Consider the following 19,346-nt stretch of genomic DNA (forward strand, 5'->3'; position numbering starts at 1 on the left):
GCACCCTCACAAATGAATGCAGAACCATGAGGTTTCGAAGACAAAAAGACTTCTTAAATATTCTAGTTTCTCTCCATGCCAATACAAGGTTGCTTTTGGATATACTGTCACATGTGGGTCATTGGTTTTTCCCTCTCTCCTTTTGTCTTACTTCACATGTATGTTAAATACTTAATTAGGAGCAAGAAGCCTGTGTAACACAACACTGTGGTACTGGAATGCAGCAGAAGCAACTCCGAATTTCCTGGCTGCACTGAAAGGAGCCCAGCTGGTCAGTCCCTCCTGTCCTCTTCCTCCCCCTTCTCAAATCCAACCAGAAGATTCAGCCTTCACATGCCAAGATTTCTGTCTGTGAGCACACACAGGTTTCCAAGTAAAGCAGTGCCAAGCAGAGACCGCTGCAATTAATACAATTAACAGAAATCCAGCAGAATGCTGACTCCCAGCCTGACTCAAAGCCAATCTGTCCTTTCAGGAAAGGTCACCCCAGCTCCAGATGCAGCAGAGCAGTCCACATGCTCCTGGGATTTGCCTTGCCACAGACAGCGTGGCTCGCATTTCTGGATGCTGTGTGTGTCACGCTGGGAGATTGCACAGAGCAATCAATATTGTCCCGGCGCCTGACCAGAGCTCTTCTAGAAACTCCAGTGGCAACGCCAGCAATGATCCTGTGTGTGAATGGGAGTTTGGTCTTGCCGGGAAGCTGGAACCACCATGGGAATTACAAGGAGGGGCAGCATATCTCAACAGGAAAGTCATCCAGGAAGTCTCATTTCCAAGAACCAGCTGGTAAACAGTTTAAAGCACCCTGTTCACATCTGTAACACTCAGCAATTAATGAGGCACTCATGTACCTATAAAATAACCAATTCAGTCCTATTTATTTATAGCACTGATTGAGCACTTTGTCACTGGTTTTGAAGAGGGAAAAGTAGACTGAGCCCCAGATACAAAACCGGGGAGTGCTGGCACTGTAAAGTGGCCTGTCTGTCCTGTTTAACAAGCAGTGGTTATGGTTTTAATTTAATGTCAAAGGTGTTGGGAGTGGCCATTAAGAGGTAATTAATAGCCTGAAATACCCTGATCTATAAGATTGCTCAGGATTATACTGTAAAATTAGTTTAGAAGTGCTAAAATATTTGTCAGACAAGCAAAACAGAACCTCAGAAACCTTCCCCACCAGCTCTCCTGAGCCATGAGCCACGTGCACAGAGGTGAGTGCAGCTCCCACCCAAAGCACAGCCCTACACTGGGAAACCCTGTTCAGACTTGACTTCATTTCTGACTGAAATTAAGTTTGCTTTTCTGCCCTGACCCAAAACTCTTGCAGTGCAGAGCCAGGCAACCTTCGGCGGGGTCCACGTAAGAAGAATACAGCTGCTCTTTTCTAACGGGAGGAAGAAGGAGGCTTTTATGGCTGTCCCTGAAGAGAGCCCTCTTACAATGCTTCGCAGTGTCTAAACAGACCTACGTGCTCTGATCCCACTTGGCAATAATGAAGGACTTGTATTCCTCCGGCTTCGGGGACCAGCTCGCCCGCCGGGCTGCAGATGCCGGCTCCGGTTACAGCGGTGGCGCGTTAAAAACCTGTGACATTTAAGCGGGGATGAAAATTAAAATTGTCTTTAGCCATTGTCCGTATATTTACCCTTTGCTTTGCTCTGTTTCCATAGCAATGAACAAAAAAGGATCACATGCGTCTCTCTTGGAGGGGGCGGACGGGGGAGAGACGAGCCGCCGTTCTGCGGGCAACCGCGCCCCGCCGTGGCTCCGCACAGAGCGCGGCCCCGCGGCCCGCGCCCCCCGTTCCCCCATCCCCGCACCCCCGTTCCCCCATCCCCGCACCTCCTGTTCCCCCATCCCCGCACCCCCGTTCCCCCATCCCCGCACCCCCTGTTCCCCCATCCCTGCACCTCCCGTTCCCCCATCCCCGCACCCCCGTTCCCCCATCCCCGCACCTCCTGTTCCCCCATCCCTGCACCTCCCGTTCCCCCATCCCCGCACCCCCGTTCCCCCATCCCCGCACTCCTGTTCCCCCATCCCCGCACCCCCGTTCCCCCATCCCCGCACTCCTGTTCCCCCATCCCCGCACCCCCCGTTCTCCCCACATCCCCGCACACCGCTCCCTCTGCTCCCCCGCATTCCCACACTCCTCAGCCGGGCCCCGAGAGCAGCCCTGCAACGCGCCGAACTGAGTGCACCGGGTCCAGACGATACACCCTGAGCAAAGGGGTCTAAGGAATTTGCTCTGAGTACTGCCAGACAGCGAGGGGGTTTGTGTTGCACCATCAAGTCACAGAATCATGGAATGGTTTGGGTTGGAAGGGATCTTCAAAGGTCATCCAGTTCCAATCTCCCCTGCCACAGGCAAAGACATCTTCCACTAGACCAGGCTGCTCATATCTCTGTCCCTCCTGACCATGAACACTATCAGGGATGGGACATCCACAACATCTCTGGCAATCTGTTTCACTGTATCATCACCCTCTGAGACAAGAATTTCTTCATATTATCTAATCTAAACTTATCCTCCTTCAGTTTAAAGTCATTACCTTTTGTCCAATTACCACACGCCCTTGGTACCAGTGCCCTATGATCTCCCTGGAGCCATGTTCCAGCCCTCTGACCATCTTTGTAGTCCTCCTCTGCACTCACTCCAACAGGTCCTTGCATTCCTTATGTTGGGAGCCCAGAGCTGGGTGTGGTACCCCAGCAGGATCTCACAAGAGAGGAGCAGAGGGGTAGAAATCCCCTCTCTCAGCCTGCTGGCCACAGTGCTTTTGATGCAGCCCAGGACACAGCTGGCTTTCTGGGCTTCCAAGAGCACATTACCAGGTCATGTTGATCTTCATCCACCAGCACCCCCAAGTCCTTCTCCTCAAGGCTGCTCTCAGTCCATTCTCTGCCCAGCCTGTATTCATACTTGGGATTGCCCTGACCCAGGTGCAGCACCTTGCACTAGGCCTTTTTGAACAGCATGGGGTTCCCACAGGCCCACCTCTCAAAAGTTTCTCTTTTTCCCTGGGGACTTTCTGTGAGATTTAGCAATTCTGTACCTAATGATTATTTACTGTTATTTTTCATCTGTGGCTGTTTCGCTTATTAGTAAACATTTTTTTTTTTAAATTTTACTTACATCTACCCATATTTAATTTCTCCTTGTTGGTGGAAAGGGTTTGGTTACATCTATAAGAGGAGACAACTCATTCCATAGTGTCTACCTCTTAAATTGTCTTAAAAAAAAACACTCAGGTGGGCCAAATTAAAGAAAAGCTGTTGCCTGACTGTTAGATCTGTCATCAGCATTTGCCCTGAATATTTGATGAACTCTAGGGAATTTCCACTTGTCTGAGGATAAGCACAGATGTTAGTCAAGACCAACAGAGCATGGCAGCTGCTCCCCCATTATGTGTCTACATCCCATCAGATATTTTATTGTGGCATCATAAAGGATAATATGTTGTTCCTATGACTTAGAAATTAAACTTAAGAGAGGTTAGTGAAAGGATTGTGAAACAAAGAAAAAAATCTCCCCTCAAAATACGAACTACAATTTTTAGAACTTTTTAGCATTAGTCATTTTTAAATTACTAATTAAGCTAATTTTACAACTTTGTTATTATAAATTCTTAGCAAAATTGGAAAAGATCTCAGGAGATCAACTAGGCCAGTAGCCTCTCCAAAGTAAAGCTAACTTCTGGGCTCTGTCACATTGTCCAGGACATGATATCCAGGCCACGTCTGCAAACTCTAAGGATGGGGCTTCCAGAGCACCTACTCCAGTGATGAACCAGGCTCTTGTTGAGGGCGTTGTTGGGTAAAGAGTAATCTAGGTTTGGAGCATGTTTAAGAAAATTTTGTTTTAGAAGATACTCTGCTACAAACATAACAGTACTCCTTAAAAGCATTGTTCTCTGGTTTCAGATGCATTTCAAACAGACATCATGTCAGCATGTATTTTTGTGGAGGGATGTAATTTAATGATATGAGGAACAGGGTATTTTTCAGTATTATTTTTCAAATGGGGATCTAATAGAGGTATATTTAATAATTGTGAATAGATCCAGAGCCCTTTATTAGCCAGAAGTCTTGCACAACTTAGAAGTGCCAGCAGTCTTTTATTATGTCTATACTTAAACTATAAGAGATTCAAGTTGCATGGAAAGCCTTTGGCCTTCCTTTGAATAAACCAGTTTTCTTTTTTTCTCAAACAGCAAGAAATTTTGCTGCAGGACATGATAAAGGAGGGAGTAAAGTTTATTGAAGATAAAAATAAGTTTTATTAGTTGATCCAGTGTCTTTTTCTAAGGATTGAGAAAAAAAAACACGTGGCATTCATAGCTCTGTGATTTATATAATCATCCATGAAAGTAGACATCATGAGGACCACACAAATTTTTGCCAAATCATGATCCCATTTTTGCTTCTGCAGTCATATCTGATGCACGTGATGGTATCTCACATCAGGCTTATTGACTTGCTGTGCATGTGCTTTCAGGGAAATTGTTCTGGCATTACAGATCTATATCTAGGTCTTCCAGACAAGGATGAGGGAAAACTCTTGAATTTCATAAGAGCTGAAAGAGAGATTGATGGAAAAAGCAATACAATTTTAGAAAAAGTAATACAGGAGCAAGGCAGTGATTGTTCCCCTGTACTCAGCACTGGTGAGGCCACACCTTGAATCCCATTGTCCAGTTCTGGGTCCCTCACTACAAGAAGGACATTGAGGCACTGGAGTACGTCCAGAGAATGGCAACAAAACTGGTGAAGAGTCTGGAGCACAAGTCCTACAAGGAGTGGCTGAGGCAGCTGGGGGTGTTTGTCCTGGATAAAAAGAGGCTCAGGGGAGACCTTGTCACTCTCTACAAATCCCGGAAAGGAGGCTGTAGCCAGGTGGGAGTCGGTCTCTTCTGCCACGTAACAAGGGACAGGACAAAAGAGAATGGTTTCAAGTTGTGCCAGGGGAGGTTTATATTAGATATGGGGAATAATATCTTCACTGTTATGATGGTCAGGCACTGGGACAGGTTGCCCAGGGCAGTGGCAGAATTAACGTCCCTGGAGCTGTTAAAAAGACATGTAGGTGTGGCACTAGTGGACATGGTTTAGTGGTGGACTTGGCAGTGCTGGTTAGGAGTTGGAATGATCTTAAAGGTCTTTTGAACCTTAAAGAATGGTATGATTCTATATTTTGAAGATAGTCAGTAAGTCTTAGTTTTGGGACAGGATAACCCCCACAATTGTCATGCATACGCTGTGAAAATTTATATTGGGAAGAAAAGACAGATAGACACACCAGGGTAGTCAAAAAATTATTTTGGTTCTTGTGTTCAGGAGAAGGGAGAAGAACCTCAGCATGTTCTGCCACTTTTCCAGGCAGGAAATATCTGGCCAAGCTATTTATGATCCATGCAAGACTGCACTGCCCATGACTGGGGATAAACCTACCTCTGTTTAGACACTGCTGTCAATCACAGGCCAGGGCATGGTAAGAACAGGCTGCCAGGAGTACTTAAGCGTAGAATTCCCTAGAGAAAAGGTGTTTCTTCAATGAACAAAGCAGAAAGAGACCAAGACAAATAAGCCAGACAGCACATCCAGCAGTGTGGCCCATATGAACACCCTATCAGACATGCAGCCAGATGCACTTTGATAATGTGGCCTGCCTGTCTGTGTGTCTCCAGACCAGAGCACCCGTTTCTGGAGAAGGCCTCAAGTTTTGTCTTTTTCTGACATTTTTGTTCCTTAGGCCTCCTGCCATTTGTCTGAGGCTGAAAGACTCCTCTGCCTTGTCTGTATATGTGATGGAAACAGATGAGTCCCAAGGGAAAGTAGAGTGACCTTTGCACTTCGGCAGCTTGGCAGAAGTGCAGCAGAGCCCTTCAAATCCTGATCCAGAGTCTGGAGGAACCCTAGGATGTTGACAAGTTTCACAGGGGTTTCCTTTCCAGTTCTGCTTCCTGCAAAAAAATGAAGTGCTGGTGAGTAAATTAAAAAAAAAAAAAAAAAAAAAAAAAATCCTTCTTTATTTTCTTCCTTTCTGCTTATTCCTCAAACTTTGACACAATAGTAGAACAGAAGAGAGATGAAAAAAAATGTCTGACTGTATTTCTTTACAAATGACTTGTTAAAAAGCAAGATGTTTATTGAAAAATCCCAATGATGCAAAAGTCCACAGCTGGTTAGGAAATTGGAGGGAAGTTGCAGTAAATTCACTATAGTTTTATTCCACATTGGGCTCTTTTCTCTTTGGGTATCAAATATATATACACACTTCTGACAAACTCCTGTTTCTTTAAGCTTGTGGTCATTCCTGCAAATTCAGCGCCATGTTTTTAAAACTGAAGACCAAAATGTCAGAAATATATCAGTAGAGTTAACAAAAGTTACCCCAAAAGCTCTCTGTTCACACCCTATTTACTCTGTCATGAAACATAATAAGTGCACTAACTTATACATGGAATAATTTTGGAAGAAGTTGTGAGAGACTTGATTCAATGGACATAGTCATGATTTTCATGGAGAGTTGATCATAACCCTTCCTCAAATGTTCAATGAAAACAACTAAAGCAGAGGGTTTAGAAGAGTTCTGGGCTATCAGGACGTGGTCTATGTAACAAAAAGTGTTGAAGAGAAGATAGAACAGAGCTCAGATTATTCCTTAATTGGAAGAAGTCATGTCTGAACCCAAGATGCTCCTGTATAGCTCCTCAAATATTTGTGGAAACTGAAAGAAGTCAATCATACAAATAGCAGAATGTGTTTAATCATGTTAGAAACTCTTGGAGTAAAGGTCTCCTAAAAGACAGATCCTCCAATCCTCATCCTCACATATGAGACCGTTATGACAAGAAGCCTTGAAATAACCTATAAAGCTGAACTTTATAGCCATTAATTGATGAATTACCAGCAGAGTGATGAATGGTGATGGAGAAAGTGTTCACATTAGCAGTAATGCAGGTCAGGATTATCTTCTGTATTTACAACTTCTCTAATTCCTGTGCGAACCAACAGGATATTTATTCAGCACATTGAAGTGTGCCTACTGTATCATGCACTAGATAAACATTTATCCACATGGTCCAGTTTTTCCTCCTCTTGGTCTTCTGCACTAGAGGAGGAGGGGAAGGAGACATGCTCTGAGTGAATATGAGCAAAATCTGTGGCAGGTAAGAATCCAAGAGCACAGGAGGAGACAACACAGGAGTAGAAGCTGCAATGAAGAATTACCATGTGAAGCCTCAAACTGTACTGAGTCTAGCTGGCATCCAGGCCACACAGACACAGACAGCTCAGAGAAGCCCTTCAGCTCCCCCAGAAATTACAGTGGACAGATCTTGTCAATAGCTTCATAGGAAATCCTGCCTGGAGTGGAAATTCACTTTGCATTTGTTGGGAAGTCTGACAGAGCAGAGATAAGAGGTTTTTACCATGAGGCAGCAGCTGAGACAAGGGTGGTCAAAAGCAATGTTCCTATTTCTACAACAAAGAGAACTTTGGGACACTTTGGAGGACACTTCCTATGATATCAATGAAAGTCTTTTCTTATTTAAAAACCAGACATCTCCATTGAGCTCTAGGAAGCCAAAAGTAGCTGTAACAACCAGGGTCACAAAAAGAAGGTTCTTCTTTTTCCTGTTGCTAAGCAGTTATGGGCTTTGTCTTAGCATCACCCATCTCTTTGTCCTGCTCCACCTGAATTCATGCCAAAAAAAGAACCAAAGATAACCATCTGGTGAGAACTTACTGTACAGAAAAGAGGTCAAAGGGATTTGGATCTCTGTATTTCTAATCCAATTTCTGCTAAGCCACACAATGGAGTTGCCCTTCTGTTGCAGCTGTGGGCCAAGTGATGACGGATGCTGTACATATGGATTGAAAAGGACAATCCCTAACCAGTGCCACCAGTACCTTTCCCAAAGTAAGACTGAATAAAGGGCAAGAGAGACACCAGGGTACAGGCAAATTGTAATGACAGCAAGATCTTCACACCACTCTGTTGAATGCGGCATGGCCACCTTCTCCTATCTGTGCAACTATAGTCAAGGTTTAGGGAGTTTGCTGGTTTGGGTTTGCAGAAGGGCTGCCTGGTTTGCAAGAGATGAGATTGAGTCCAAGCTGTCTGCAATTTTTAAATTCAAGCTAATCAAACATAGTATGGGGATTTTTTGGAAGCAGGAGCAATATTAAGTAATTTTAGAAGCTTAGACTTCAACAGCTTTGCTGGCAATTCTTTTCACCTTATTTTGGAGAAAAAGCACAAAATTATGAGAGAAAATTATAACCTTAGAGATGGGCAGTGAAAGATGTTTGTTTTCAATTATGCAATGAATAAATAGAAGTAAAAGTGTCCTGTGAGAGGAGAGATTAAGTGATGTGCTAGAAAGACTAAGCTCTCTTTTGTCTAGTCCTGGGTGGTAGAAAAGTGATTTGCAAAGGTACAAACCAATGGTTTATTCTAGACAAGTGGTTTATTCTGTGTTTATTTTAGCTGTCTAGATAGACAGCTGGTTTACTCTTGAGGAACAGCTGTTCCCTATAAAATGTTATGAATTATGTCCTCTGGAAAAGGTCAGCAACCTTTGGAAAAGGCAGGCAAGTGGCATTGAGAGACCTCTGAGGTTGTAGCAGAGAGCTACTGGGGTACCACATGGAACAAAAGAGGGTAGATAGTGAAGGGAAGGGAAATGAGAGAGTATGGAAAACACAGAGACGTGAACCCTAATTTTGATAAACCGAACGCAGTAATAATTTATCCCACTGACAGGAGCCGGGACCTTTAGTCTGTGCTTCTAGGAGTGTTTGGAAATTTCTCACAGTGTTTCAGAACACAACAGATATCAGATCACAAAGCTGTATATAACAGAACCAGTTGATGCTTGAGGGAAAAGAAACAGACTCTTCAGAAAAATAAGAAAAAAATCTAAACCATTACAGTAGTTTGAAAGTATTTGGAACAAATGAACCATTGGACCAGAGCTGAGGTATTAAAATGTGCATGGTAAATACATTCAAAAGACACTATGCTGGTGCTGCCTTGTATCAAACATATCTAATATCTGGCATATCTTTAAGACACTACACAGTTATGACAGAGAATTGCTCTGATGAGCAGCTGAAAAACTGAGAACTCCAGCATGGGATGCTGTTACAGCAACATAGCAGAGAGGTCTGGTGCAACTTAACACTGACCTTTTTTTACACCTTCTTACACTGAAGAATCCAACATAAAATACCACAAAATGTCAAAAGATTGTTTGGCAAGTTGGCTTCAAGATGAAGAAAACAGCTTGGTTTGACTGAAGCTTGTCAAATATTTCAGCAGTCCTTTTCAGAGAATGTGGAGACCGTGTTTTCTGTGCAGTTTGTCACTCGTCAGTGCATAACAACATATGGAGAGTTAAGGCAAGATCAGTTTTGACACACTAATTCCTGCTTTTAAGATGTTATTGGCCTATCTCTAGTGGTGTTTTGGAGAGAAGCAATGAAGCAGCAACAAGGCAATACCATAAACTTCCTAATTTTCCTACTAGGAGAAAAATGACTAGACTACATGACAAAAATGTACTCGTTTCTGTCTCTTTTAAACCCCCATTTGTCTCACAAACAGAAAGGAATTTTTCACAGCTATAACATGGTCCCTACTGGCCATGTATCTGCATTACACAATCAGCAAGGAGTTCAACATGTGGACTTTTTTACCTGAGGACAGCTCTTCACCTCCAGAGGCTATGAGTGATTCCCAGTGAAGCCAACAGGTCCAGATTTCATCTCAACATATATCTGCCTATCTGTCTTTCTCCAGCCATTGGAGAGACACAGATGAGTCTGACTGGTCTGAAAATGTACCACTGCCTGCTCTTAGCACTACTTCTTTTTCTCAGGATAAGTGACTCTCCTGGAAGTATTTATTTACTGACTATAGAATGAACAATGGTTACTTTTGATTAGAAGCCTAACTTTTAAACAAAATTGAAAAAGGTGATGCAATTTCTAAGACCTATTAAATCTTCTGAAAAGAAGAAGCCTGGGGACACCTTGTAACAAGCTTGAGTGAGAATTGCCTAGCTTTTGACCACAAAGACTTGAAACTGGTAGAATGGATCCATTGCACAAACAGCAACAAGACCAAACAGTATTGGGAAATTCCACATTGTATTGAATAAAATGTTCCCTCCATGTGGCTTTGTTGCTAATGGCTGTATGCACATATCTTGAATGATCCTAGCTCAGGATAGCTGACCCCATGCAGGAAGAAAGATTAATGTGTAGCATACTGAGATGTCATTTTAGTCCAGTCTTCCAAGGGAACAAGTCTTGTTTGATCATATTCTGTGTGTCTCTGTCCCCACAGCTAATTTTTGAATGACCAGCCAATTTTAAGAAAGCATGGTAGCAGAGTACTAGTTCAAAGAAAATAGACAGGTTGGTAGGGTAATTCTAGGTGCAGAAAGGCTTCGGCAACACTTCAGCCCTCATTAGTGATCAGCAGATCCAGAGAGAAAGCACACATTTTGTAGCACACATGAACAGCTCAATTGTGAGAAAAAAATCTGTAGAATATTTCTGCTTCACTGGAGGAACAAAATAAACCAGGCATGAAACCTGTTGTGTATGTGGACTAACTGGATGGGAATATAGAGCTCAGTATGAAAATATTCATGCCTTGAAGCTTGAAGGTATAGATAGCTCTTTAATACATTGACAGTTATGGTGGGAGTACAAAAGAAAAGGCTTTTATTGGGCTTGTGAAGAGGAAGTTGTTAAGATTGATAGCTGCCAAATGCAGAGTCTGCAGCACACATCCTACTTGATGCACACACGTGCTTGCCTGCACATAGTGGCTTCTCACAACTCTGTTGCAGAACCAACAAGGGAATGATATGAGTGGCTATTTGAGATAAAGCACTTCTACCACCAGGCCTGAAAATTCCACTGGGGTTTGGAAGTCAGAGTGTATACTTGTATTATCCCAGGTTCCTGCTAAGGTATCACTTCCAGCAGTGAAAAACAAAAGATGGCTGGAGACAATTTTTAACTTCTGCAAGTCTTGCTTTGCTTACTTGTGTTTTGATCCAATCCCAATAAAATTTCTGTCCTTGCAGGGGGCCAAGTCAGGAAAGTATTTGGCCTTGCATCTACAACTCACTTAACAGTTCTTTGAACAAATGAGCCAAACCCACAATTTTCTTTTCTACAGTGTTATAAAGAGAGCTCTGAGGAATTCACTCATGAGTACTGATTTCATAAGCAGAGCTGAGGAAATGCACATGCAGAGGAATACACATTTTACATGGAAGGGTAACATTTCAAGCCACATTTTCCTTTCAACTTCATTGTGTCCACAAAGAACTTCAAGAATCTGCAGAAAGCAAAGCTGAACAGGAAAACTACAGTTTTTCCTACTTTAAAGGAACAAAGGGAAAAGTCATTATTAACTTTGCCTTAATTCTTATTTTACACCTAAGACTAACTGTTCATCTTGGCCAACTCTCAGAAAATTACAAATTATCCAGGAGTGAGTTTTCTGTTGTAAACTCCTCAGTGTAGAAATCACCTATCATTTGGTTTTGTCTAACGGCTTTTAACAGAAGTAAGAAAAACAATAAAATAAAAATCTCAGGCTTTAGTTTGGTCTCTCTTACATCATAATGTTCCCTCAGAAAACCCTTTAGCATTCTAGGTCAATTTAACAGGAGAGCATGAAGAAATGAGAAAGGTAAATCAAGGTCTGTTGCTTCAGACCAATTCAGTGTCCAGTTTGAGGCCATGGGGACAAATCCAGCTGAAGAATGTTTAAAAGTTAGGTCCCACATTTAAGGTACTCTAATAATAATAATAATAACAACAACAATAACAATGATAATGATAATGTGTGGAAGCAAAATTCCACTTTCCCAACAGCACCTTCTCCCTTTTTCTTTCTTTTTCTTTTAAAGAGGGATGGAACCTACTGCTGCTCTGTTGTTTGTTACTTGGTTGGTTTGTTTGGGGTTTTGTTTGTTGTTGCTATTTTACAAGTCAATGCCACAAAAACAACATCTGTTTCAGTTTCTCCAGGCCAGCAATCTACACGAGTCCAGGTGTGCTAATGGTGCCAGGTGTTCATCACAGCTGCCAGGGACTGACTCAGGCTTTCTGTCCAATGGGTTGGAGAATACTGGGCTGAGGTGCAGCTCACCTTACTCTCCCTACAGCCTTGCTCTGACTTTTCTACTCCTTTGGTAAACACACAATGTCAAGATGGTCTTACAGGGAACAAATGGCCAGTATGTCACAGGCTGGAGATTGCTGCTTTATGAAAGTTGACCTCATTATCTAGTTTTAACTTCTCCAAGTAAGGGGTTTTGTTGTATCCAAAATCTCTCTCTATATTCTTTCACTTTGTGGCCTATCATATTTACAGAAATCAAATAGATACAGAAGCTCTCTGTGAAAACACACACAGGCTTCAACATTGAATGTCACTCCTTTGGTGGCCTTCTGGTTTGGAGTCTTAACCAGAAAATGACATATTTTCATTCAAGCATTCCCTCAGGTTCTTTTTTTTTTTTTTTCTATAACTTCATCATTGTCAAACATTTTTGCAAAGGACCAATACAGTATTTTGTAGAAATACTATTGCGATTTTTTTTGGACAGGTTTTCTGAGTTGCTCTGAGATATTTTTATTCTGTCAGATGGATTGTCTCTAGATTCAACTCTTTAATATTTAAATATTTCAATTCTAGTGAGTTTGTCAGCCATGAAGGTCATAAAATAAAAGCAAAATCAGGAAAAGTACAGGCATTTCTACCAATATAGTCAGAAAAAATGTTTCTGATGCTGTGGTTCTAGCTATCTACTTCAAGATGACTGTCCTCTCCACAGTCCTTTTTCTTTTGTGGAAAATTGTTTTAAAATTAAATATACTTATTTCACAATAGAGAAATTATTTAAGACATGAACCACTTGTGAATGTTTTCTAAAACAATGTTTTAGAAACAAAATTGCACAGTGCTCTGAATGGTTTCTTTCACTGATTTTGCTGTTATTTAGGAACGGACATTTAACAGGTGACACAGATGGCCAGAACCTTTTACCTTTGATGGAATGTTACCTGGTATATACACAAATTTTCCTTTGGAGGCAAGTTTTGTAACATGTTCCCAGCATTTCTAAGTATTTAGTGAGACCAGCAACAAAGGGTGTGATTTCTTCCTAAAACATCACCTTCCCAAAACAGGCGATTAAACTGGAATTCCAGCATTCATTTACAAAAGGAATAAAACTCTATTTACATCTCTAAATACTACAGTCACAGAGGAAAGCTGAAAATCTTGGCTCAAGGCAAGAAGCCAGACAAGCACAACTGCTTGCTAATTAGCTCTTTTGTGTTGGCAATGCATTGGAGAACAAACTCATAATTTTTAAGTAGCTGGGGCTGACAATACCCGTTTTGGGATACAGTATAAATACAGCAAGTGTAAGGACTGCCTGCACCATCATGTTCTGGTTATGTTCATAGCAGCATAGGCAAAGGAAGGGGAAAGTATTTCAGTGTTGAGAGTTTTTTGCACTATAGACTGAAACACAGTTTGGGTGTGAATAATTGCAGTTGGAGCCACGAGCAGCCAGGGTAATAACCCAGAGCCCTGCTGGGTTAAACCAGGGACATGCACAAGCCATCTGCCGTGCAGATGGGAGCAAGGATGGGCCCATGCCCTGATCTTCCACAAATTTAAGACTATCTCTGGTCATTGAAAAACAGATGAAAGGATGTGCCTGTAGGTCTGAAACCCACTGCTTTAATAACCCACAGTAAATCTTGTATATAAAGAACAGGTAAGTCATGCTTCCCAAATACACCTGTCTCCAAAGAGTGTAGAAGGGAGAGAGAGCAATCCAACACAAGGTCAAATGCCCATTAGCCCAAAGATGTGGACTTTTAGCTCTAGTTTACACCACTAGAGAATCCAAGATGCCATTCCTAAGCCTTCTGTACCTACTCTGGAGCAAGCAGCAAATTTCTCCAACTCTGCAGACCTGAGTTTCCTGGTATAAAATGAAGACTGTGATAGTGATATAACTTTTTGAGCCTCTTCTTTGAAAGAAAGGTGCTAAACACATGCATAAGAAAATCTAAGTAACAGGGAAAACACTGATGAGGGAGCATGGCTGAAAACAAGGCAGAAAAGTTACAAATGAGGATAATGCAGTAGGGAAATCTACAGCTGTGAGAGGGAGGGGGATGTGTGAAGAGAAGATAGCTTTTATTTGAAACATGTGTGCTGCTTAATCATGGCTGGAACCTGGGATGGGGTGTGACTCTGTAGTGGAGAGAGCATGGCAGACACAGGAAAATTATTTTTTATTTCAAACAGATGTATTAACAATGGCCTTATGCTGATGAAACTCAATAAAGAGATTTAAAATGGGGTATACCGTGATGGGAATTTGTAGCTGGGAGGCAGGAGGGAAAATGATGATTTGTAATAGACGTGTGTCATCACTGTGTGCTCTTGGTGCCGGGAGGAGGGTGGGACTACAGCTGCCAGAGCAAGTGAAAGGAAAACCCTGACTGCTGTTACAGCAGAAAATGGGAAGAAGGGATAGGCTGGTTACAGCAGGAAGGGAGGAGGAAACATGTGGTAGAGGAGGTACATATATATTTACAAATTACTCCTCACTAAGTTAAAATTCTTACTTTAATTTGCCACATTAAAGAAATATTTTACTCACTCCTGTAACTGTTTTCTCTCTAATTATGGGATGTCTTATGCCTTAGCATTTATAGATTGATGCCTGAACATAGTCCTTGTGTTTTCATAAATTCAGGATCTTTGTTACTCAGTGTGAAGTTAGAATTTTGCTTCCTCTCTGCATATTTTTATTTGCTTCCTTTTTTTTTTAACACTGTGTTAGAAACGTATGCTCCTAATTTGGTTAAGGTGAAAGCTATTATCAATTTTGCCTCCCCAGGGAATCTCCAATCACAAGCAGCAAGAGATTTTACTTAAAAACATAAACACATATTACCATGAGCAAAGGAAAACCAAGTTCAGTACAGGCAAGACCTGAATAATATGCCCATGACTGCAGTAGAAAATTGGTGAAAACCACAGTTATATAGTGAAAACATTGAAAACTAAAAAAATACCTACACCTAATTTAAATTTTAACTTTGAGAATGCCAGCAGACAAAAGGAAGATGAAAAAATCTTCCCCAAGTTCAGAGAGTACTCAGAAGTAAATGTCCAGATGAGTGCAAAGAGTCTCAGCCTTCATGACCATCAGTGAAGATCTCATCAGCAATGTCACTGCAAACTAGGGTGGGATGCCATGCCATCAGTAGGTGTTTAGATTAGGATGAAATGAATCCCACTACGTCCCTTTGACCACATTAACTTTGGCTTTCTCACCAAACTGTATTTTGTAAGAGAGGAAGACACACAGCACTAGGCACCCACGGTCTCAGTACACAGTTGAGTTTCAGTACCAAAGATCAATGCTCAGCTACTGTGACTTGATGTATATGATAACTTGCTAGACCTAGAAAAGTCCCTGCATCCCCAGGTCTGTCATAAAAATAGCTGACTTTTCAAAAACCCTCAGATAGGCCACAGCTGTAGAGCTGCACAAAAATAAACCCATGATCCAATTAATGCTGCTTTATTCGCATCCAGGGATGAAAAGTGCATTTTTCCTATGACTCGCCACTTACTCAATAAACAGAAGGAACTAGAGGTGCATGATGCTGGGCTGCCCTGGAGCAGGACATAGCTGCTCTGGCCCTCCAGGGTGCAGGCTCCTACTTTGAGGGCCCTCTGTTTTGCTTCATGCTCTGAAGATCTTGGAAGGCTTTTTCAAAGACATTTTTTTCCCATGCTTTTGGATATTAGAGAGAAAGTACAGCTTACAAAAAGAAATTAGTATTTAAAGGAGATTTCTGAGTTTGATTGTTTTTCTGTCTTCTTAAATAGTGCTGCCAGCTCACAGCAGAAGGCAAAGTAGAGATCCATGGGAAAGCAAACCAAAATTACATTTGAGAAAAACTGTTTGCTATCAGCTTCTGCTGGTTTCAATCCACTGAATGACTAGAACAGGGCCATTTTATGCTCTAGGTTTTCCTTTCAAAATCCAGACACAAGGGAAGTGCTTGTCAAAAATTTTCTTAAACAGGGTTTACTATAGACAAAGACATTAAGATACATTTGAAAATGCCTATATACATTACAAAAGTTGGTGAAATGAGCTTTTTCCAGTGTTCTTTTAGGAAAGAAATGAGAAGTGTGTATTGCATGTTTCTCTTGGGACAGATTCACCAGCAGTGATTTGAACTGAAAGAAATCTCCTTCACTTCTGCAATCTATAATGAAGGAAAACTGAGCTGTTAGTTAAAGATGAAGGTAAAAGCCTGCCCCAAATGAAATTAATGGGAATTCTGCCATTGATTTCAAAGTGGCCAGTGTTTCAACCAAGATATAAACTTTGTTTTGTTCTGCCTCGTTCTGGGAATTACTCAGAAGCAGTGCTATGTAGGAAATTAATGATTTTTTTGATGCTCTGCCCAAACTGAAAAAAATAAAAAGAAAATAATCTTCAGTCAACCAAAACCCATTGTTTATTTTGCTAAACCAAGAGAAACTCAGAATACATTTTTTGTCAGCAGAGGTATTTCTTCAAACACAAAATATATTGTTTGTGCAACTCAAATCTCTCAATCTTCTGTCTTCATTTATTAAAAAAAAACAGTTTTTCAAGCAAAACCAAATAAATGTCTTTGTTTAAAGATGTCAAAACAAATTGTTCTGGATTTTCTAAATCTTTTATCACCCAATGCTTTTGTCCAAAACCATTCACTAATATCAAAAGAGATTCCTTTGAGTTCTTCAGGAACGTCACGTTTTTTGAATAAACCCCTTTTCCTGGAACAAACCAAAATAAAACAAAACAAAAAAAAAATCTCTCCAGGATTACAACATGGTCAGGTCTGCAAAGAGAATTTAAATCAACTTTGAAAGAATGATCATATTAAAACAACTTACCTGTTAATTAATGGCAAATATTTTCAATGTTAAACATTTATTTTTCATATGAGTCCCAAATAAGAGAGGAGAGTGGATGAACATTTGATGTAAACAACAGAATTAAGTACATTTGAGATCCTGGTGCTTCTAGTTCTGAAAATATACTTATTTCTAATTGCATCAAAAACTTACATAAAAAATCTCCCCTTTCATTCAGTTATGGACTTGAAGAAACAATGTCACAGTAGCAGATGGACACGCACAGCGTCACAGCAACCCTTCATAACCCAACTGCAGATATGTGAACTGGCATGGGCTCAGAGTCTGGTTGGGACTGACAGGGATTTTTGACCTTTTTTTCTCTCTTTTTTTGTTTGTTTGTTTGTTTGTTTGTATGTCAGTATAATGTAAGTTTGAGCAGTTCAGACTTCACACAGCTCTAGTAGAAATGGAAAGTCCTAACCACAGATTAAATCATCTGTATTGTATTATGAATAGTCAGCTCTGTTGAGAAAGGACATTTGACTTTGCAATGTGGTAGATATTAGCAAACACTTAAGAGAAACCACAAAACTTCATGTATTTGCCTGGAGTAAGCCTGCAACATCTGCTTGAACCCTTCTGGGCCTACACTGTTAAGAACATAAGTCAGCTTGTTGGTCATTCCTCTGAACTTGAAGCCAGATGAGCAAATCCAAGCCATTTCATGGTACAATCACTCTAATCATTTCAGCATGGTAACTAGGGTTTTTTGCAGAGGACATGAGCTTCAGAAAAATATTAGGCAGCATTTGCAACACTTCCCCACTTTCCTCCCTTACAAAGATTAAGTTGTGTGATTTGCAGAGCTCTGAGAAAAAAATCTCTTCTTATCTGTCTGTCTGGTTTATGATTCGTTCATTAGGTCACATTCCCACAGTCCAGTTTCACGTATTTAGCACCACTGACTTTCTCCTTCATGACCTGAAATTGCCCATTTTGCATTTTCACTCAAAGGACTCGCTATTATACATATAAATTAAAATTTATAAGGATACTTTCTTACTGTATAATATTTTCATAGCTGCTCTGGGTCTACAAATACCTCTGCTGGATGGAACTGGATTTGTCCAGCTGGCAAGGTCACTCCTGACAGGTGAATGAGAAATGTTTTCCTTGACTGTTGGTGTTTGTTGGATGCTGTTTCTAAAGTCACAAGGTAGACACAGAAGCCAGAGACCAGCACCCATCACATCTGTGAAGGTAGAGGCAGCCGTAATCATATGGCCGTATTTGTACAGAATTCCTGATATCCATGTCAGCCTACCAAATTTTAAAGACAGGCTCCAGTTCTACATACTTCACAATCCAAAAGGGACACAGGGTGGTAAGGGATGATAATAGCCAGTGATGTATGGCATGAATGAGAGAGATTTACAGGAGATAAAAACTGGATTTGTTTTATATGGTTTCAGCTGTCTTTTTAGCTATTGTTCAAATCCCCCCTTTTATTCTGCTTTGTTTTGGATCATTTATGTTTCTTCCTCACACAGGTATAAATTAATGGTAATGGGAACAAAATTTGTTGTCCATTAAAGACAAAAAAAGAAATTCTCTGAGTAAATAATGGTAAGTTTTTCCAGTTCTGTGTCATTTTGGAAATAATATTTTCCATGTGTCTGCACACAAATTTCTGGTTTGAAGTAAGGTAGGCAAAGTGATGTTATGTTTCTTGAAACCTGAGTATTGATGAATTAAAGATATATTCTTGGGGGAAATTTTAAAATCTGATCCAGACACTTTATATGGGAATTTGGTCAAGGTTTTCACAGGTGCTGAAGTCAAATTAAAACTTGATTTGTCAAGAAAAATCTTTCTGCATGAAGTAAAAATTCCTAACCCTCCTGTTCTTCTAGTATAGCAGAATTGAGAAAACTGAAAAATATACAAATATCTTTATTTTTTCCAAAAAGGAAAAACTGGAAGAGGAAATAGGAAGAAAAAAAATTTGAAAACACCAATATATTTTAAACATTCTCTTATAACTAAAAAGAATTAAGTTAATTTATGTTTCAAAAATGCTTTTCCTCACAATGACCACTTTTGGAGCTCTGCAAGCAAGTGGGTATCTCATACAAACAGCAATGACTGGATATGAATGAAGTTGAATAAAAATTGTCTCTTCAATATTCATCAAAATCAAAAGGAGTTTTCACAAAGAGTTGGATACCTTTCAGTAAAGTAAGAAATCTTTTATTTTCCAATTATCCTTTGTCAAAAGGAGGCAGCTAGGACCATTTCTTTTCCATTTTTTTCCATTTCTTTTCTTTTCAATTATTTTTTTTCCAGAAAAAAA

The 19,346-nt window shown here is 40.7% G+C and overlaps 1 protein-coding gene across 1 annotated transcript; it reads left to right on the top strand.

Moving 5' to 3' along the window:
- The first annotated feature begins 1,195 nt into the window (after nt 1–1,195).
- LOC137465339 (uncharacterized) lies at nt 1,196–2,224 on the top strand. Its single transcript, XM_068177357.1, has 2 exons — nt 1,196–1,214; nt 1,674–2,224. The coding sequence occupies exons 1-2, from the start codon at nt 1,196–1,198 to the stop codon at nt 2,222–2,224; spliced, it is 570 nt and encodes a 189-aa protein (XP_068033458.1).
- Nucleotides 2,225–19,346: the final 17,122 nt, after the last annotated feature.

This window comes from Anomalospiza imberbis, chromosome 1, assembly GCF_031753505.1.
Source record: "Anomalospiza imberbis isolate Cuckoo-Finch-1a 21T00152 chromosome 1, ASM3175350v1, whole genome shotgun sequence".
Classification (NCBI taxonomy): domain Eukaryota; kingdom Metazoa; phylum Chordata; class Aves; order Passeriformes; family Viduidae; genus Anomalospiza; species Anomalospiza imberbis.